Raw genomic sequence first — 21,793 nt, 5'->3', positions numbered from 1 at the left:
CTGGAAAATATCTTATTGTATACTGTCCATACATTGTGTTGTATCTTGATTAATAAATTGGGTGCTTTCTGTATTAGAGACAAAGTTTGATATTAGTATTAAAATACAGCATTATGTTATCTACAGGTATCATGAAGTCAGCAGGTTTATATAGAACAGTCTTGTTGAGAAATGCTAAGGCACACACCTTTCTTTAAACAGAAGTAAATGCTAGATGTTTGCATAGTTGTATATAAACATTGCTATACATGGTTGCTTTTATTCTAAAATATTACTGTTCTAAATACGCTTATTTTAAAATTGGGTGGAGAAATTTGGTCAGTATTCATTGTCGGTATTATTCCTGTGTGGAGGAGAAAGAGAATGGGGTGTCAGTGAAACATTTTTCTAAATATCCATACATCTTAAGGTTAGACGTATAATATTTACTTTCATAGATACATGCTACTTGTCTTTTCAAGAAGCTAAAAGTTCAATGCCTCCATACTTTTACAACTTAAACTTTATCAGACTGTATAAAAAAAGTGATGAGTGGAAATTGTTGACCATCATAAGTATCCTGTAGGACTATTGAGTTCTAGTTGCTTTTAGTGGAGACAGACTAAGATTTACGCACAGCTTTGTAGGTCCCCTAGGGGACCTTTACTGTATGGATATAGTGTTATTTCAATTTCCAACATTTTTATTGTGCTTCCTTGAGTAAATACTACTTACAGCAATCTGAAGAATTAGTAAGTTAGTATGCCAAACCACACAGTACTAACTTAGGGTTCGGTTTTGGAGTATCTTTGAGTAATTGTGGGCTGCCACTGAAAGGTTGCCATGTGTTGAAATTTGCTTAGGCAAGGTATTTTCAAGGAAAATCACAATAGTTGATGTGTGAGAGGAAATTGAAGTGTTCTGTGGGATTCTCCCCTTGCTGACAGTTGACAGCATTCTGGCAAGTTGACAGTTAATGGGAAAAATGTATTATTAGTTTCCTCGTTAATAATAGGAATCTGCATCCTCCTTTTCTTCCCATATGTGCTTCTGCAAAATTGCTAGAAGATGGAACAGAATGTCAAATTTCAGGCAGGCAAGTTTAGCTGATAAAGCTTAATCATGTTTCAATGAAAGACATTGCTGGCTTACATTGTGTAAGAATCTTGAAAGTCTGACAGTTTCCAAATTTAGACTTAGTTTAATATTTAAGACTAAAGGTCTTTGAAACTAGACTTCATAAGGCTAGTCACCAGTAAATCAGCAGACAGGAAGAAATTAAGGCTTTGTCTTTCTTCTGGGAGCTGTATTTACAGAGATGGGCAATACCAGGTGCTTCTGAGGATGTTTTTGTGAGAGGTGAAGAGACGGAGCACAGTGGGTTCTGAGATGAGTTGGAGCAAAGCATTGAGTTGAAGTAAACTTGCTTATCAGATGAGAGGCTTACACTTTCCATGCTTGGTGGACAAAATTGTGTAGAAGTTATAAGAGATTTTGAGATGAAGGGTGCAGAGGAGATGGATGTGAGGGCTGGTTCAGTTTGAGGAGCCTGTAATGGCCGGATGAAATGCCAGAGCGTTGGAGGCAAGGGGAAAGTGCATGTATGTTCCGAGGCCTCTGTTGTCTGTGCTGATCTGACTGCATTATGTCCAACTGGCTCATTTACATCCCACAATAGCTCACCATATAAAATGTTCAAGAAATGGCTTTTCAGAGAATTGACTTAATTTCTTCTAAAGCTTCTAAGTCAGTTTTATGCTAGAAGACCATGCATTTAAAATGGAGAGATAGACTATACCTCTTGCTAACACAGTAGAGGCTGATAATTTTTCATGAACAGCACATGGGGCTGCAGAAAAAGGAATGATAATTTAGATGCAAGAGATAGTCCTCATTCTTCACTCCAGGATACCTCTCTCTCCTTATTTATTCACTCTTCTTTCTTGCTATCACTGTTTAATTGATAGCATTTTTCTATTCTAGGTACTGATCTGGAGTGCTTTGAATTCTTTCTCTGCTTCAGTCATTATTATAAGCCTACACTTCAATCTCATGTGAAGCTTATGGGATAAAACCTCATGGATGATGGGAAAGGAACCAACTACTGTGGTTCTGGTTGCATGTGCTCAAGCATATGTTTAGCTACATGAAGATTTTTGAGCCGTATTTCTAAGTCAGTTGGGCAACAGACTAATGTATGTATTCAGCTAACCTGCTTAGTGTCTTCATCCTTCTCATGTTTTGAACTGAACTGTGCTGACTGTCAGTACACTTGAGTAATGGTAAATGAGAACATCCTAATCCAAAGTAGACTATCTTTTTTTTTTTTTTTTTTTTGGTGCACACTGGGATACAAGACACTACATATATACATATAATAGTCTTTAAAAGATATAACCTTAAATTTGGATTGGTGCTCCAGAGCTGCTGTATGCAAATATATATTGAAGTACAAAAACTTCCCAGTTCTATCTGAGTATTGGTTTTTCTTCTGTGTTTTGGCTGCTTTTACTTGTGCATTATACCCTGACTTGAAGTTTCTCAGGAGTTCTTTAAACTTTTTTTTTTTCATAAATCACTTTCTTCCTTGAAATAGTGCCTTACTGAAAGTGCAGAAGTTTGGGTTTGCTGTACATGGAGCAGGGCTGGTTTTTTTTACATGCTTCCTCCTGTAAATAGTTCCTGCAAAAGCAGTATTTCCACTGCAAAACCCATCTCTTCAGACTTGCTGTTCACTCACTTCCTAGGACTTGGAAATATTGCCAAATAGTGGTCTGAGAAACTCAGTTTCCACAGTCTTGCAACGCTAGTGATGTATGGGTCAAAGTAGTAGTGGTGTGTTTGAGGCATGGTTCAGGTAGGTCAGGTCTCTTACAGAATACCCACAGCTATTATAAGAACATCTGTTATAAGCAAGAGTTACTTAACAAGTTTTATGACTAAGGGGGAAGCATTCGCTGAAGCTTTCTTGTACTTTATTTTGTAAAAAGTTAAATAGGTACACTGGCAACTAGAAGACTGAGGTTTTTCAACTGTCAGTAGAAAGAGACAGTGCACTGTAGGCTGTTCAGTATTATTCAGATACAATGTATGGCATGTTTTTTAACATTTTAGAGAGTCCAATAGCAGGGAAAGCCTTTTAAAATGTTATGTTTTTTTTCCATTTTATTTCTTTATTCTTTACTAATTGGGGATTTTGTTTGCTTTTGGTTGTTGATTTTTTGTTTGTTTGGTTGGTTTGGTTTTTTTTTTTTGGTTTTTTTTTTTTTTTTTGTTTTCTTTTAAGTTCTAAGTATCATGACTGACATCAGTTGGTGAATCTTTCAGCAAGGTCGAGGCACATTTAATTATATCTGACTGTCACTGAATCATGGCCCTCAAACACTTAGCTCATTCTTTTTTAAGTAATCAATTATAATTAAACCATTGACAGCAGGAGTTTGTAATGTGTGTGGAATTAAGATAGGAATGTAATAATTCTTAGAACTAGAGAGTTTACCAGATTTATTTATTTATTTTAATTTTCTAACTGTAACTCTTAAAATGCCCTGAATTGTGATATAGTATATCTACAATATATTGCCTTAGGAATCTATGTTGGAATAGTTTCTCTTTTAAAAAAATTTTAATAGCTAGATAGATTTAAAATATTTGAATTTTTGAATGTATCTTTTTTTATTATTAAGTAGATGTTAGAGATGTTTCCTTTCCCTGTTCAGGCAGTCCAGTGAAAAGAAACTTTGGCTCTAGCTGATTTCAGGCTTGGGGAGCAAAATCATCTTGTACTCTGACTCTTGAAAAGGCCTAGTTGAGCATATCTTCTTTAGGTAAGCCTGGTATTCTCCATGGGCATGGAAAGGCAGGTGAGGACACAGCTCTTTGAGAGAGGTGAGCTTTCTGTTCCACATGCACAGCAGAATGTGGAAGTGTTAAAACCAAAGATTGTCGGAGAAGAGACTGCCTAGAATGAGTGAGATGGTGGGCTGGTGCTGGGTGGCCTGCTGCATGTTATAGTCCTGTAGACTGAAGCTGTCTGTTGGCCAAATGCTTCGGCACCAATGCTCATGTATAGGCAAAACTACCCTTCATGCTTTCACTTTCTCTCTAGCCCGTGGGTAGATTCCCCATCTTCCCTGGAGGCTTTGCTTTGAGGGACACCTGCAGAGTGCAGGAGGATGGACCATGAGCACTTAATGTTTCCTGGTGATTGCCTCTGTGCATCATACAGTTGCTAACTAAAGTGAAAGAAGGAATTTAGATACCAAACCTTGTCCCAAACTTGATTTTTTTAGGATCAGCGTAGCTACTGTAATAGTCCAGAGTACAGGCTTTTCAATTATGAAGCTTAGACTTAGTGTACAAGTGGTTTCTTTTTCTTTTAATTTCTCTTTGGAACAGTGACAGACTCATTGGTGATAGGCAGCACCTAGGTGACTTCAGAGATATTCAGAAAGGAGTATGAGCTTTATTACAGAATACACACATAATTCCTTTTTTTACCTTAGTAAGAATAAGCAAGGACTTCTTTTATATGCTGTTATATGCTAAAATACTATTATGGATTTATAAAATGGTTAGTAAGTACAAGTTTCCCAGTACATATTGCCAAGCACATTTTACAGTAATGAACATGTAGCAAATGACAAAGCCTTAAATCAATAAAATTTACTTGGTTATACCACCGTGTATGGTTTATATGTAAAATCTGTTAATATAAAGAAATTTATTTTCTAAGAGAATACTCTCTCAGGGTCCTTTTCTTAAACTATACTTGCTTTGTTTTACCCTTTGATCCTGTGAAGTTTACCAAATTGAAAGAAAATTCAGTTATACACTTGGCTTTGCTATTTAAAGTATTGACCTTTAAATGGGAAGGTGTCAACATTCGTCTGAAAACATTGGATGGGGAGGAGCTGTTCTTCCTGCATTTGTTTCCAAGGAATTATCCAAAGTGAAGTATTAAACTCTCATTATCTTGGTGCTGATACCAAACAGTAGAGCCCTATCTACTAAGCTATTCTGGCTAATCCTACATTATTCAGTGTCACTATGTCTTAATACAGTTTTAGTGGATAAACTCAATAGTTCTTTTCCCCAGCTGAGGAAGAACAGATCTAAGATTGTGTGAATTATTGACTTCATCCTTTGTTTTCTCATTTTCAGTTATTTGTTTGGCTGATATCATACCTTCCACAACAAGTTTTCTCTCTCCTAATTCAGGATATTTTTTTGTCATTATGTATTTCTTGGGCATCTTTATTCCAACAGTTTGTGTGAGTATGTCTGTGAATAAAGTGTTGAGAAAGAGGTGGAGTCCAAAGATGTAGTGCTAAAAGGGATGGGAAAGAAAAAGCTGGGGATGGTGCTGTGTGTTACTAAGAAATTGGGCTTTTTGGGTCCCTCCAGTAAGCCTACATCTACTGTACAGAGCTACCATTTATAGTCTGGATCTGCAGCTTGTATACAGATTTTCTTGTGCTAGGCAAGCATTCTTGTCCAGTTATGACTCCTCTATCAACTGGAGAAGGAAGCCTTTAACAATACTGCAAATACACTGATACAAGCTTCTTTGGTATTTAGTGTTGTGGTTTAAATTCAGAGGGCAACTGAGCACCACTCTTCCAGTGATGAGAAGGGACAAATAAGCCAGGCTTGGGATTCAAGATATGACTGGGAGGGGCAGATCACCCATGGTCACAGGCAAAAGGCAGACTTGTTAGGGGAAGAAAAAAAGAACAGATTTCTTACAGACACTAGCAACACTTAACAGAGTAGGACAGCGAGAAGCATTGCCACATCTTGTGAACACCTTCCCCCCACTCCTCTCTTCTTCCCAGGCTCAGCTCTGTTCCCGATATCTTTACCTCCTCCCCCAGCGGTGCAGGGGCAGGGAATGGGGCTTACAGTCAGTGCTGCCGCTTCTTCCCTCTTCAGTGCGGGGAGCTTCTGGAACTTCTTCCCCCTGCTCCAGCATGGTCCCCCTCTCACAGGAGACAGTCCTCCACTAACTTCCTCTGACATGAGTCCCTCCCACAGGTTGCAGCGTTTCCTTACGCTGCTCCGGCGTGGGACATTAACTTTCTCTGACTGGAGTCCCTCCCACAGCTGCAGCCCTTCCTGAGCTGCTCCAGTGTGGGACACCCCTGCATGCTGCAATCCCCCCAGTGCTGAAATACAACAGCAGGGCTACTTTTTCCCACAAGATCCCGGCCATCTTTGGGCACAGTCATCTTGATCATCCATGCAAAACACAGGCCATAAATCAGTGTCTGCTCCACTGTAGATCTTCATGAGTGGCAGCGGGGGGCCACCCTGCCGTCTCACCACAGGAAATGTCTTTTTTTTTTTTTTGACAGTATTTTGGAAAAGGAGCTTGATTAATAGATGTTTCTTTTGAAATAAATGCCAATGAAGGTAGTGCATTTTTAATTTATAATATAGCAAATATTTAAAAATATGTCCTTTTTAGAACTTCTGAGTGCTTTTTATTGCACCTGTGTAGCTGAAATGAATGCAGGTTAGGTAGTTGAAAGTGGAATTTGGTAAGTTTACAGATTCTTAAAAGGATTCTAATTGTACAATATTTGTGTTTATTTGTGGAGGCCACACTTGCACTGTCTGTGTTTTCAAAGATTGTTTAAAATTTAACAAATGTATAGTGTTGTGGCGTGCAGAAGCTAAGAATCTGTTTGAGGTTGTTGAATAATAGTATGAGAGAATGTTCCTCAAGTGAGTAACAAAGGAAGACAGCATGCTGCTGCTCTTGAATAAATTAAGATATTTCTTCTTCTAGTCAAACAGGAATTTTCTCTACTACACATCTCTTACAGCTGCACCCAAAACCCATGTAAAGAGAAAAGTATGCAGTTAATGTCAAAGAAACAGGAAATGATACAGTAAAAGCCACCATGGAGTTCCATTTTTTTTCTCCTGTGGACATGTGCATTGAGATGTTGCCTTTCTTTTTTTAATGAGGGCATTTTGATGGAATATACATCCTTTTTTCTTATTCTTCTTCTCTCTTGCCCCAATTTTATTACTTTTATTTGTAAGAGCTAGTATGCAGGATCTCTGACAAGGAGAGTTTTCCTTTTCTGGCCTAGATTGACCGTATGTGTTTCCACATCAGTGACAGGTATTCCCGGCAGTTGTAGATGAGTATTTTGATGATTGGAATGTCTGGAAGACTTGTTGATGTTTTACCACTCTTGTATTTACAGGATTGTGCAACAATTTAGGTTGGAAGGGACCTCTGGAGAGTGTCTGGTCCAAACCCTGCTCCCTTGCTGCATGTGTGTGTGTGAAGGGATGATAGCACTCTTGGAGCTCTCTGGATGACATGTATCTTCCTGCCTTTTGATCTTCTGTCATTGCTGTCTTAAGATTTTTGCTACCATCCATTCACTTTTGGTTTTCTATTATTTTTGCCCTTCTAGAATCCTATCTTGGGAATATTTCTAAGAATAAAACATTTCAGACACATGCCATCTCATTCCTGCAGACATTAAAAATAATATACATTTGCATATGAGACTTACTTGGGAAGTCTTCCTTGTATTATAAATAATTTTGCCCTTTATCAGATTACATACAGTTGTAAAATCTTAGTTTTTCAAATTTATTTCTTTACAGGCCAGAAGCAAAATTCGGATGAAGCAACCTAACTAAGTTGCCGTCATGAGCAGAAGCAAGCGTGACAACAATTTCTACAGTGTTGAAATTGGAGACTCTACTTTCACTGTATTGAAACGATATCAAAACTTAAAACCAATAGGATCAGGAGCACAAGGGATAGTATGGTAAGGTTTTTTTTAAAATGTAAATGTACTTTTAGGTTTTCTCAATAGAATTTTCTGATTCCTTTAACTGTTGTATGTCACCAAGTAGGAGTGTGGAGAACTACCTTTTATGTGCAAAACGGCAGTAGTAATTGTTGGCTGGTTTTCCTCAGCAAGGGCTGTTGCTTTTTGACCTATGTCCTTTTCTGCTTCCAAAGTGATGACCTTCTGTGCGAACTCAGCCAGCTGTGCTGCGTCCTGTAAATTAATGGGGGGGAAAAATCTGGATAAAGAAACTAATCCTAATCCTAAACCACACTGTTTACAGTGAAACAAAAGCCATAAATACTCTATGTAATATTTGCTGCTTGTAAATGCTTTTACTTCTTGAAATGTTTTGTTAGGAGCCTATTTCACTTAGTTTCATAATCTAAGTAGTCCCTGATACCGGTTAGCATTTGTGATGCTGACTGTCATTATAATATGTAAATACCAGATGCAGGTTAGAAAAATACGACTTGGCAATATAACTTCTTGAATAAGATCTCTGTTGTGTGGACTGAAAAGTGTCTGATTGTTTTAAGACCGGTGATAACTAGCTGCTTATAGGCACTGTTTCCTGTGCAGTGACATTGCCCCAAAGATAAATGTTGGTTTAAGCTTCTTGCAAGGTTTTTGAGTGTTCTAGAGAAGAGTGTAGATAGCACAGCAACTTGCAGATTTTCCAATTTATTGTAACTCTTAAGACACTAACCAGGGACATAAAAATACAAAAGAAACATCAAAGAAGAGAAAGGTGGGGAAAAGCATAATCTTCTCAAACACTTTTCCCTGTAATTTCTTTACTATCTTGATCTTGTCTTGAGCAGCGTTTAGAGAATGTATAGTATGGGCAGGCTTTTAATTCATATTTGTGTTTTAGCTACGTTAATAATAAACAGTGTGCTTAGAGCAAATGAAAGTTTGAAGGCCAGTACTCTAGAAGGAGTTGGTTTTGAAATGGTAACTTCGAATGCTAAGATTATTTGGTCTGTAGGTAGCAGCAGCAGAAAAACTGATCTGAGTTTTGTTTGTGTGTTAATATAATGAGAACATACAGTTATTTGACTAGAGTTTGTTTAGTTGCTACAGAAATGCCTACAAAAGCTTTAGATGTTATTACCGTTGTTCTGATTCCCAGTCATACGCTACTGCCTGTTTTCCAAATTTACTGCCTCTCCTAGACCTGAGATCCAAAAATGGACCATGTAATTACTCTCAGGTCATTGTGTAATTGCTGTTAGTGGTAAATGAAGCCTTTTTAGTTAAACTGTTCTGATTACACTGAGAAGGACTGGAGTCCTCGTGTGGTTAAATTTTGACCGTGTCTGGAGGAGATATGGTGTAATTCTTTTGATTTGGGCTGTTTTTTTTGTTGGTTTGATTTTTGTTTGTTTTGTTTTGTTTTAAAAAACCTGCTCCAACTTGATTTGGAGAAATGTTAAGTAGATGGTGTAAAAGCTCAACCATGTGTAATACTGAAACAGACTCTAATGCTACCACTACATACTGGGGATGCAGAAGTTTAAATACTGGTACAGGAATTCCATGTTAGCAGTCATTCCTGGCCAACTCTTTGCCTCTCTTTCATAAGACATTACTTATCTTGGGGTTAGGTGGGAAAAAATCCAGATAGTGGAAAATGTCAACCAAGGAAAGTTACCAGTATATGTTGTTCCCATTTTTTCATTCTTCAATAGTGACTAGAGCTTTTGATGTGGGAAAAAAAAAGAAAAAAAAATAATTCAAGCCTATGTACTATATTAACAACATACTTTTTTTGAAGTAGTTGGCTGTATTTAGTAGATGCTGACCATTTACTGGCAGATGTTCTTTATTGGGTTTGAGTACTGTTCTTGATAAGGGACAAGAAAACAGTATTTTCCCTACTGAGGCTTTTTTAGTAACTGATAAATATTTCCTGAGTCTGCATGGCAGTCAGCTATTGTATTACTTCTTACAGGAAACAAAATCTGTGCCTTCCTGTCCTGGAAATGTGATACGTATGGGAGTGGTCCCCAGTAACAGTCTTCATCAGTTAAAATAGCCTGTGTCACTGAATTATATGACAATCTTGGCATTAGTCTGCAAACAAAATGTTATTCTTTCTTTCTACCAAGTAAAAGCCAGTGACATCAAGATGTTAAAGCTTTCCTAACATTTTTTTTTTTTGTTTCATCTTGACATTGATTCTCTCATTGTCATGATGACATTAAGCAGCTGCATAAGTGAAAGCACAGGACCTTTACATAACCTACTTTTCCACTCTCCTTCTCCTTTCCTTTTAGTGTGATGTTTTTACATAAAATTGATGTGCTTTTTATGCTTGAAATGTTTTGAGTCTTTTTATGCGGTCTGTTCTTGACTACCAGTGAGTGACAAAAACTCAATATCTTTACTAAAGTATTTCAGGAACCAGAGGTCCTGGATTATTTTGTGGAGATTGTCATGTGTTAATACTGTGAAGCTGGGAAACATTTCTAAATTTTGAATCGCTCAGGGTACAAGAGCACTTTGCTATTGTACTCCCTAAAGCTGAATAATACTGGAAATTTGGTTTATCTGCAGACATGGTATGAGGTATCTGAAAAAGGTGGCAACTGCCACAGCTTAAAGGACCTTGACACTGAGATGTAATAATGTTCTTTTTAATTACAGTGCAGCTTATGATGCCATCCTTGAACGAAATGTTGCAATCAAGAAGTTAAGCCGACCGTTTCAGAACCAAACCCATGCTAAAAGAGCCTACAGAGAGCTTGTTCTTATGAAGTGTGTTAATCACAAAAATGTGAGTGCAGTGTCCTGCTTTCAAAGTTAAAGAATTAACTAGAAGGTTATTTTTTGTAAGTCTTAAAAGTGACTTCAGAGGATGGCATCCTCAGTAGATTATAAAGATTTTAATTGAATGGTTGTATCTCCATGGTAAGTACAGAAGAATCTTTCAGAAGAACTATTATTGACTAGTTTTAATACCTGCCCAGTCTTTAAATATCCCCTTCAGACTCAGGAAGGGAGGCAGTTATATTGCTACATTTTACAGAAGCTGACAAATAAGAATACGGTGAGTGGTAAGTGCCTCCTTTTTTTTGTTGCTGCTGCTAGACAAATAGGAGAAAAAGGCCTGTAATTTTTTTTTTTTTCCTGGTGCGTGAATGAGGAATCTTGTGGTGTGACAAGAAGAACTTGGATGGTTAAGAAGCTGTGTAGTAGACTGGATCACTGAAATGGGGAGAGAGTAAGAGACAAAGTTATCAGAGTTGAACTACAGAAGGCTGCTATTGGCCATTTTCTTCCCTCAAACAACTGTATGCAGTCTTCCTTACCTTCTTTCTTAATCCCCCCTACAGCAAGATAAAATTCCCCCTGACTGCTAGGGAAGGAGGAAGTCATCGAAGACATACTCTGTCTTTTAGCTACTTGGGAAAACTTCCTATTTTTTCTAAGACAAAGATGGTTATATGTGGATTCTCTGAAGGAAGTTTTACCTGATAGCATAATTTGTATGATGATAAACTATTGCAAGCCTGCCTGACTCTTGATGAGCAGTAGCTTGATCTGTTTCTGCACATCCCATCTATTATTAATAACTGGGAAATGTCCTAAAGCAACTCCAAGAAAATGTTTTTCTCAAGGCGGAGTTGTTGCTTCACCTGTGTAAATGGCAAAGTGGTATCTCTTAGTCTTCATCACTTTTTACTTTTATTTTTCCTCATGTGCAATAAAAATCTACCAGCTCTCTTCAAACTGAAAGTAGGAGGCAGGGGAAGACTGACTACCTTCCATAGCTTTTAAGCTTTGAATATCATCTTGTTAATGCACACAAAGTGTCTTTAGATTATGTGGCTTGTGGAGGAAAAAATACTCCTCCTAGAATCATTATCATCTATTACACTGTTAGGCCTGGCTGAGCCACTGGGAATCTTGAGCTTCAGTGTGTACCAGGAGGTTCACATCAGAATACTGGGTATTGGTTTTGAAATGTTGACTTTGTAACTTGGGTATCGGTATGGTGCAATTGTACTTCCTTTCCCTCTTCCTACAGATAATCGGCCTACTGAATGTGTTCACACCACAAAAATCCCTGGAAGAATTTCAAGATGTGTAAGTCTGATTTGAACTAAAGCTGAGAATTAATTTAGAGAATATTCACACAGAAAGATGAACAAAGTATACAGTAAAATGGCAGTGTTACCTGATTATTTTTCTTTTTTTCTTCCTTCATAAGCTACATAGTGATGGAGCTCATGGATGCAAATCTCTGCCAAGTGATTCAGATGGAGCTAGACCATGAAAGAATGTCCTATCTTCTTTATCAAATGCTGTGTGGTATCAAACATCTTCATTCGGCTGGAATTATACATAGGGTAAGTGATCTTAACTGTGTATGTTTTGCATTGCACCTGGTTTTGCCTTGAGTATTTAAAAGACAGAAAATGCTCAGAAGTAGGACCACAGAGCGTGATCCATAGCCTGTCTTATAGGCAGAGAGAGAAAGCTGAATGGATATCATCACACTTACCTTTTTCCACTGTAATTCTGGAATGAACCTTTTGAGTGTTTGAATGATTTGATAATAATCTGCACAGAGAAAATAAAGATTTTTGCAGTGAGTTACATTACCTCCTCTAATTCTATATAATGTTCTATTTTAGTAGTCGTGGCAGGAAAGAATATCTGAAAGTGTCTTTACCTTTATAGTTCTGGTAACCAAACCTGAAATCTCATCTTTTGAAAGAACTGCCCATTTTATTTCTGCTCTTTTATTAGCAGAGTGATGAATAAACATCTGAAGTCTCCAGAAAAACAGATGATGATAAAGGCCTGTAAATAGAACTTTCATATACCTGTGTGTCACAAAGTATTCAGTCAGACTATCCACAGGCAAAACCAACTACTGCTTTTTAAATGGCGTGTATGTTGCAATCCAGTCAAGAAATTGTGAACTTAAGGTTGCCTGTTGAACATCTTGTATATGTTTGTGTGTAGTGTAAAGGTTGCTTGAGATTGTCTAGTTAACTTTTCAAATATAATCTCTTCTATTTGGGGGAATTGTAAGCTTGTATTTCTACAGTGTTACATTTTTCTTTGTAATTTCTGTAGAGAGTTTTAAAAGTTTTACTTTCTGAAATGATGCAGAAGATATAATTAAATTTATTAATGTGTGATGCTTTCAGTCATTACTACACAGTTCCTTGAGGGCGATGTACACAGCAAAACAAGTCACAAATGGTGATTCTGAGTGCTACCACAGGAATTGCTGTTAGGGTGTTTGTCCTCTTCAGTAGTCCACCTCTTTATGACCAGGGTGTTGAATGGCCTGCAGGCTGGGTCTGGCAATATGACACTGCCATTCGGTGTGCTGTTTTTCCCTCCAAGGAGCTGGGACAGTTGTTTGAATAGAGAATACAATTTGAATGGCCAAACAGTGCTTCCTTTTGCTTAGCTAGCTCTAGTACTCATTAATTGCCTCATTTCAGTGAGAGGAGCTCAGGGAGGGGAGGTGAAGGCTTTCTTCTTGTGTGCAATTTGCCCTGAACTGCTGTGTTTGAAAGAGATGGACGAGGGATGGTAGGCAGAAGCATTGCCTGCAACCGGGCGTTGCACCCTGTGCTTCTTGGATTGCATGCAGGCATTGAGACAGGTTGGTGGGCTTCTTGCACTATTCTGGGAATACTAAGCAAAACCAGGTTACTTCGTTTACCACAGATGTGGTATTATATTGCATATGACTGATACTATGCAGCCCTTTGTGTCCTAATGCATGTGCGTGTGGGATTTAAATAATGGTTTTGTAGGCAGCTTCACATTTTCTGGTCTCTTCAGTGCTTAGGTATGCAAGTTTAATCGTGTGGGTTTTCCTAGGTCTTTATTTTTGGAAAACTGCGTATTGTATGGACGTGCTAAAGTAATGTAAGAATGTCTGTTTCTGTAGATCTTAGAACAGGCAGGAGGGAGCTTCTAAAACTTGGTGTGCTTCAAGGGTGGTTTGTACTCCTATAAAGAGGGCATCAACCCACTGAACCTTTAGAAGTCATGGATAAATGTAAGCATTCATACATGTATAAAAAGGAAGTTACTACACAGGTATTTTTGGGCAGGAAGAAAGATAGCTTTAAGGATAGAATTTCTGCCTCTGTAAATACAGGTGAAGTCTTTGAAATGCTTCATATTGTGCAGTAATATGAAGTACAGGGACAAAGAGACTATAGATACAATTGCTATGTAAACAGTAACACATGTATGCATGAATGCTTTTGAAGGACATGGGCAGATACATTTCACTTGCGTGGCTTCATGGTAGATTTTCAACTGACAGCTTCTCAGACATTTTTAGAATATTAAGTAAGTTCAGGCAAAACATTTGCATTACTTACCTGCTGTGTGCATTATGCCTTCACACTATGAGATGTAAAGTATCAAAATCCTGTTTCTCTGTGGAACGGGTTAAACAAAACCTCAGAAGACAAGCAGAGCATACTTGAAAAGGGACGTATTTCATATGGATCAGGTAGCTGCAATAGTAACTCTTCATACCACTCTTCTGGGCTTTCAGTACCACTGTCCTGAATGTCTACAGCTAATTATTTTGTTGAAGCTAGTTACTATTTAAACATAGTCTGCAGAACTGTGGCTGTCCATGGAGCATTCTGGCTGTGAATCTAGTTTACTTCTTTAGTGTCCTCTAAAGCTTTTAGCTTGTTTTGGTGTTGGTACTTTCACATGTTTTTTAACTGGGTTCTTCAGCTTCTAACATATCTGCGATAATCTCAGCATCTCCGTAACTTTTTCAAAGTTTGCTGAATTACTCAAATGAGAAAAATCTGTATATACGTCCGTAGCACTGGATACTGCCTGCCATAGAAACAAGTGATTTCTTCATAGCAAACTAGAGATATGGAACAAGACAGAGATCAATCACTGAGAGTTTCAGACAATTTCACCTAGAAGTTGTAGGGGGCATACTTAGCTGCCACATCAGTTGATAAAAATTTGATCTCAGTAAAGATTTGAGTAAAGCTTTACACAGGCTTTAACAGATGGTGGCAAATGAACATTACTGTGTTCAAAACATTTTGTGGAGATGAAGTTTCCAACAAGTGTAGAAGTACACATTCATTTATATTTTGCAATCTGAGGAAGATGAATGATCAGCGTTGCAGAGTTGTGCCTCACTGACTTGCTGAAGGACACCAAGTGTCTCATTAGTCTTGCATGGAGGCTCTGAAAGATTGTATTCTGCCTGATTTTGAGCACTTAACAAAGGTGCCTAATTACGGAAGCCCTTCACACAAATCTTTCTTTAGAAAGGGCCATGAGAAGCCATGAATTACCTTCCACAGATGCCTCACTCTCCCTGTCTGGTTAATGGGGAGACAGCCATGAATAACCTTTGATTTTTAGGCACTGACGTTTTACATTTTTAAGGTTAGGCTAGATATTTTCTGCTGTAGGTTCTGCATATATTTATATAGCCTAACTAACTTGATCACTTTTATAGGAGCTTTTGAGTCCTTGTTTATTTAAAACAGGGGAGGTATTGGTTCTGCATGAATTTGTCTGCAGTGTAAGTCAACTGTCACCTTCATCATTTTGAAGGACAGTTCTGTATTTCCAATTACAACATGTTCCTAGGCTTCATGAGAACTATATGATGTTCAGAAATTAAGGGTGGACAGTACTGTGTAAGCTGTTGCTTTTTGTCCTCAAATGATTTTTCTCTTGTGAAGGGAAGATCTCTTAACAAATTTTCAGTGTTAATCCTGCAGCTTTGTGGAGGATGAGTATAGTTAATGCTATGAGCACACACATGAGATTCTGCAGTGAACATCTTCCAAATAATAGAAATGTGCAACAATAAACAGGATTGTAGCAGAATCTGAAACATGCATATTAAATAGCTGGAATGGCTTATAATACTTAATTAATTTGTGGTGCTTGATAATCTTGTAAACCAAAGTTGTATTCAGAGTCTTTGTGTGTGTGATTTGGAAGTGCATGTGTGAATATGTACGTATGTGGAAATTTTAATTATCCATTAAAAATCTGTTGTTCAGAACTCTTTTTTGTTGTTTCCTCTGTCTTTAATGCAGTTTTCGTAGCTTTCCGAGAAGTTTGCTGAAAGCCATGCAAGTACAAATGAAAACTACATATATCTTGCAGATAGCCACTTTTAAGTCTTTATGAAACAGTGAAAGATAGGGCTACTTATCAAATCCTTGCAGCTGAAATGCTGGAGACCTCTGCCACATCTTGGGTTTTTCTTTCATTAATCTTACTAGAGTGTAGGCAGAAAGGATCCAACCTTATCTATGTCGGCTTGTGTGCTACGAGTGATTTTGTGATGGCAAAGTTATTCTGAAGTTACTCTGTAATATTTGCTCTGTGACATTCGGATGTGTGTAAGATCCCCCTGAGATAATGGCTAAGTATGCCTGTGTAGTGTCCATATAAATAGATGTTGTAAAGCCACTATGGTCAACGTGGTTTTAAGGCTCAAGTGAAGAGAATACAATTACCAAGTCTCTAACTAAGATGATCTGAAGCTGTATCAGGGCATTTTCCACTCCAATTTATTTATTGTGTTAATTTCTGGCAGTTTTTCAATGGTGTCCTTTTGGGTTTGGTCACCAAAATTAGTATAAAATCAAATCCTAAATGGGAAACAAAGTCTGTGTGAGCCTGAGGATTTACTTCCTGTTCAGAGAAGCATCTGCATTGGTTCAAAAGAGGTAATGCAGCCTCAACTAGCAAAGAAACTTTTACTTTCATGTTACAATTTTGATAACTTTTGTATCAAGATGATTATTGCATCAAATGACATCAGTAATTGTCATGTTACTGGTGTTCTGCATCGTAGTAATAACTGTTGTTCTAGTGAGCAGTTTCTAGTCCTTTCCTCAGAGCTAACATTTCTTACTAACCTCAATTTATTTCAGACATTGCTAACATAACATGTAATCCTGGTTATATTTTCCTTCTTTAATTGCTATATAAATCTACAAGCACAGTAAGGGAATTAATTCTGTAGTCTACCGAATGCACATGAATTAACACAAGGGGAAAAGAAACTGCAGTTACAGCAATGACCTAGTTGTGTATGTGGGGTTTAATGTTAGCAGTATTATCTTTCAAAAATGTGAACCATGGAGTATTTCGTGCTTGTCTTAGCGGTCATATATGATGTTTCTTTTTAAAGGATTTAAAGCCCAGTAATATAGTAGTAAAGTCAGACTGCACTTTGAAGATTCTTGACTTTGGACTGGCCAGAACTGCAGGAACTAGTTTTATGATGACGCCTTATGTAGTGACTCGTTACTACAGAGCACCAGAGGTCATCCTAGGGATGGGATACAAAGAAAACGGTCAGCAAATATAGTCTTTCTTTGGCATAGCTTTATTTTTTTGTTTGGCACACCACATTTTACATGTTAATGTTTTTTTCAAACTGTAAAAATTTTATAAATTATCCTTGTGACCAAAATGCAGATTGTAGATACACCAGTTTGTTTATTCAACTCAACCCATTAGAAATGTTTGCATTTAATAGGAGAAGAAATTGAGGGCCTTGTTTGTTTAAAAATTTAAACAACTTGGTTGGTAGATGAAGTTTCATCCAGGAAGAACTGGAAATAGATTTTCTTAGTACGTGTTGTGCACCTTGATATACCTTCACCTAACTTCATTCCTGATGAGGATATAAATTGTAATTCATCAGTAAACATGCGTCCTAAATTTATTGTTTAAATAACTATATTCAGTGTAGCCTTTCAGGATGTAGGGAGCGTACAGGCTACTGTGGAACAAACAATCTAAAACTACCTACTGTGACATTACCTTTTATTAAAACCAGCCTACTTTAAACCTGTTGTCCTAGGTTCTTAATGTTGCTGAAGAAAAATTCAATAATATAGTTGAGACAAGAATGCAGAGAGTACTGTCATGAAGGATGATAGATTCTTTGAGGTCCATGACAAATTCCAAGGAAATGTATTTACTTTCTCCCTGTGCTCTCATACATTTCTCTCCTCTATACTCACTCTGTGGCCCTATTCTAAATGTCTTCTACAAGAAAATAAGGAAAGGATACAGCATTGGAGGGAAACACACAATCAAGTACATTTCATCTTATGAATGAAACAGCTAGTATCCTTTAGGAAACCAAAGTAACATGTTCTTCCTGAAAGTCTGTTGTAGTGGCTCCAATTCTGCTGCCATTTCATTGATCCGCTGTCACTGTGGTCAGTTCAGCTCACCTGGTGTTTCCACCTCAGGTACACACAGTGCACAGAGGTCACTGTTTGCTGAAGGTATTTTAAACCCTCCATTGGTTAGTCCTCCAGTTAAGGGCCATGAGATGCCATGATGCTTGAGGCTTTGTTAGCTGTCTCCTGGTGATGTGAGGCATGGCTCCTCAGGTTACTGACACAACTGGGGCTTGCTCTGCTTTTCAGGATTCTTAATACAGTCTGAAAACTTGCCTGGTAACTGCATACCATTATGGCAAGAGACTTCAGGTTGAGTGTAAATGATAGCTGCTGTGTGCATAGAGAGCTGATTTTGTTGTCATTTGTAAAAGCCAAGAAGAATAACTTTTATCAGTGTTGATAATGAAAGAAGCCAGCTCAAAGGAATGAGAATAGATCTTTTTTGCAGGCTGTGATTTTTATTTGTTTGGATCATTAGTGTGCATGAGAGGATGTACATTCCTTCAAATAGCCAACCAAGGAGGCCATTTTCCCTGTAATTTAGAAGTCAGAGGTTGAGTAGAGCAAGTTTAAAGTTATTTTTTTAACTGCCCAAGTTTTGTAGAAAGCATATATTTAAGTTTGTCTTTCTTTTTTTTCCCCCCCAAGACTTTACATTGGCCATTTAAGAGACACTAGATAAAAGAACCTAAAGCTGTAGTCTGAGTCATACAGATGCCTTACAGAAGGAATTGATACAGTGGAAGTCACAAGTTTTCTGACTTAGCTTGCCCAGTTTACATTTTTCTCTTAAATATTAAGTAATTTTGAGTTGCAAAAGTGTGAAATATTCTTTCCACTAAAACATTGCTTAGGCTGTTATCGGAGTTAAACAGATCGTGTTCTAGAGCGTGCAAATGACAGTCCTGTTCCTGGAGTAAGCGTGAATTGTGTTGTGCAGCAGAATATTTACTTTCCCATGGAAAGCTACCATGTCTTCCCAAAGCCAAATACATGGTCGTTGAGTTGAAAATTACACTTTTGGAGAACGTAAAAGTAAATCTGTGGGCTAGCTGAGTCAGAAGACAATCTGCATTTCCATATGTACTGTTGTCATTAAAAGGCTATTTACATAAACTGTTACTCTGCTTGATCACTGCCTTGTAAGTTCCTCGTTGTGGAGCTCCCCTGATAGGGAGGCAGGGCTGCAGAAGGGAGGGAGGCAGGTGGCAAGGATGTGCTTGCAGCAAGAACCATGGGCTGTTGAGGATTGTCATCTGTTATCACTGATGCCTATTTTAGCTCCTTAAACCCTTAGTTAAATTAAAAGTTAACTTATTTAATTTAAATATTGAAATTGAACAGCTAACTAATGGCTAACATTGACATTTAGTTTAATTGAACAGTTATCTGGCAGCTTTATGCTGTTTCAATGCCCTGCTGAACCTTATGTAGGAGGATCAACAATATAGATTTTGATGACTGAGCTACATACTGCAAAGTAGTATTCTTCTGGTACACACATATGAAATCTTTAATTGTTTTAAAAATCTAGCAAGGATCCTAGACAAAGTGATTATAGAGTTGACTTCTACATACGTTTTGATACTGAAGGAGATAAAGCACATTTGGGTATATTAAATTAAGAAACCAGGCCTTGCAAACTCGAAGAAATTCGGAACTGACGGACACCAAAACTGTTCATGCACACATACCTTAGCATATTTAGATTTATGTGCGTGATTATCAGGAAGGAAGCACTGAAAAGCAAGGAAAGCCCCAAACCCTCTGAAACAACTATTTTTAAGTTTCCTAATATGTGCACTGGGTTTGAACTTCATTTTCACTTGGTATTTTTTCTCTTCGAATAATAGAGAATAGTAAGTTCACTCCAAAGAGGATTTTTAAGAATAAAATACACTCTGTATGACAAGCGGTAGATTTTTTAAAAGATTTTTCAAATCTGTAATGAAATTTTACTGTCTTCTATAGAGTGCTCACAGGAGCAGTCCTCAGTGTACAAGTTAATCTAGCTTCATAAAAAAGTTAGAGACCTATAAATAGACAGGTTTAATTTGGTTAATGAAACTGTCAAACCAAAACACCCCCAAACATCAAAAGTTTGGTTTTGTAGGATGATCAGAAGAATGTTTTTCAGTATTTTTCTTTGCCTCTGTAGTAATTTGTCATCTGACGCATGAAGATAAGTCATTGACTCATGTTATTTCTCTTTCCAGACTTCTCCATGCAATTATGGGTGTCATTTTTATCATGTTGGACACAAACTAATTACAACAGATTTGGCTATATTTTGGTTTGTGATGGCAGCAGATTATTTTGCAGGTGAAAAAGTCAACATTCAGACTTCTATTTGAAAAGTTAAATGCAAAATCTGGCTTCAAATCTTTGGGTTTCTAAGCCAATGACTATGTACTTTTCTTTCCTAAGTATTTGAAAAGACTTTTTAAAGAAAAAACACCAATAGTTGTAAAATGTTGACAATCATTTTTTAAATGAACCAGGCCCTTAATTTTGACCTATTAATATGTAGAACTATGATCTCCTATCATATGATTTAGATACTATTTTAGAGGAACTTATAAATAAGGGGGAAGGAGTATTTTTAATAAGGAGCAACATTATATGCTTGACATTGTTGAGCTCCTTCGGAACTTTTACATGTGATTTTTAGTATAGAATTGTTCTTATTTAAATCCCCTTATCTGCTTAATTGAAATTCCAGTGTCATGTTTGACATAATAATAATTCATAATAATACAATTTTATTATTATTTATAATTTCATAATTATTTTCATTATTTATGACTTCAAGAAAATTTTTGCATACAAAGTTAACAATTTCTCTGAAAGCAACCAGAAAATAAATTGGCATACCTGTAAAAAGTAAACTTGTACATCTTTGGTTATGTCTGCTGAGTGATTTATTTTAAGGTAATGTAGAAAATGTGTATTTCATACCCAAAAAATTTGCTTTTGAGTTTTTCTTTTGTATAAGATTTTATTTCAGCATAACTGGAGAAATATTTTTAAACAGATAATTGTAACTGAAAATCTTTTAAGAACATACTAATATTGTCATTAACTGATCCTCTAAAATCCTAAGTGATTTTTACTGATTGTGTTTACCTTTTATTTAAAGGGAGAGAGAGATGCATGGTAATCTGACTTTTAGGCAATACTTGATGTCAGATTTTAATTCCTGTGTAATAACCAATTACTTCTCCTACTAAAAGTATAAACTCTTTAGATATGTGATATTTTTAAAGGTCACTTTACTTTGCTACTTGTAAAATTACTCCTACAGCTACAGTGGAATTACTTTCAAGAAATAAAGTTACCTTTGGTGCTCCAATCTAGTCTATTGGCAGAGGTAGATTTGCAAGCCTCAGAGCTTGGAGAAGGGCTTTAGTCTGCTTGATTCATGTGTACCTCTCTCTCGCTTTCTTTGCTCTAGCTTTTGCTCTAGAACTATGTTAAACAAAAGGATGTTTTCCTGCCTTCTGTTTGAGACAGTTAAAAGCTAATCTTTATATATGGTGTATTTTAAATTGTTTTCATTGATTAATACAAAGACTTGCTCTTCTTTCTGTGCTGTCTCTCCAGTTTATAGGATGCAGTCATGTTATGCTTCTTTTAATTTTAAATGACCGTTTGCTTTGCTTTTCCTTCTTTTTGTGCTACAAACATAGTGGATTTATGGTCTGTGGGGTGCATTATGGGCGAAATGGTTTGCCACAAAATCCTCTTTCCAGGAAGGGACTGTATCCTTGTGCTGCTGCAGCAGGTTGAATT

At 37.1% G+C, this 21,793-nt stretch overlaps 1 protein-coding gene across 4 annotated transcripts in view; it reads left to right on the top strand.

The window, feature by feature from the left end:
* The window catches only part of MAPK8 (mitogen-activated protein kinase 8), a 54,587-nt gene that overhangs the window by 20,005 nt on the left and 12,789 nt on the right, over positions 1-21,793 (top strand). For 2 of the 4 annotated variants that reach the window (XM_042791155.1, XM_042791251.1), the window contains exons 2-7: positions 7,612-7,778; positions 10,455-10,584; positions 11,839-11,897; positions 12,022-12,160; positions 16,993-17,158; positions 21,691-21,762. In XM_042791155.1, coding sequence (XP_042647089.1) covers positions 7,657-7,778; positions 10,455-10,584; positions 11,839-11,897; positions 12,022-12,160; positions 16,993-17,158; positions 21,691-21,762 — 688 coding nt within the window. In that variant the 5' untranslated portion in view covers positions 7,612-7,656. The remainder of the gene's footprint in view (positions 1-7,611; positions 7,779-10,454; positions 10,585-11,838; positions 11,898-12,021; positions 12,161-16,992; positions 17,159-21,690; positions 21,763-21,793) is intronic. The other 2 variants (XM_042791208.1, XM_042791299.1) reach the window with 1 other exon arrangement.

The sequence above is a fragment of the Tyto alba genome, unplaced genomic scaffold, assembly GCF_018691265.1.
Source record: "Tyto alba isolate M040663 unplaced genomic scaffold, T.alba_DEE_v4.0 Super-Scaffold_1, whole genome shotgun sequence".
In the NCBI taxonomy this organism is placed as follows: Eukaryota; Metazoa; Chordata; class Aves; order Strigiformes; family Tytonidae; genus Tyto; species Tyto alba.
The sequence above is the reverse complement of the archived record's forward strand: the minus strand, read 5'-3'. Positions and strand labels throughout refer to the sequence as shown.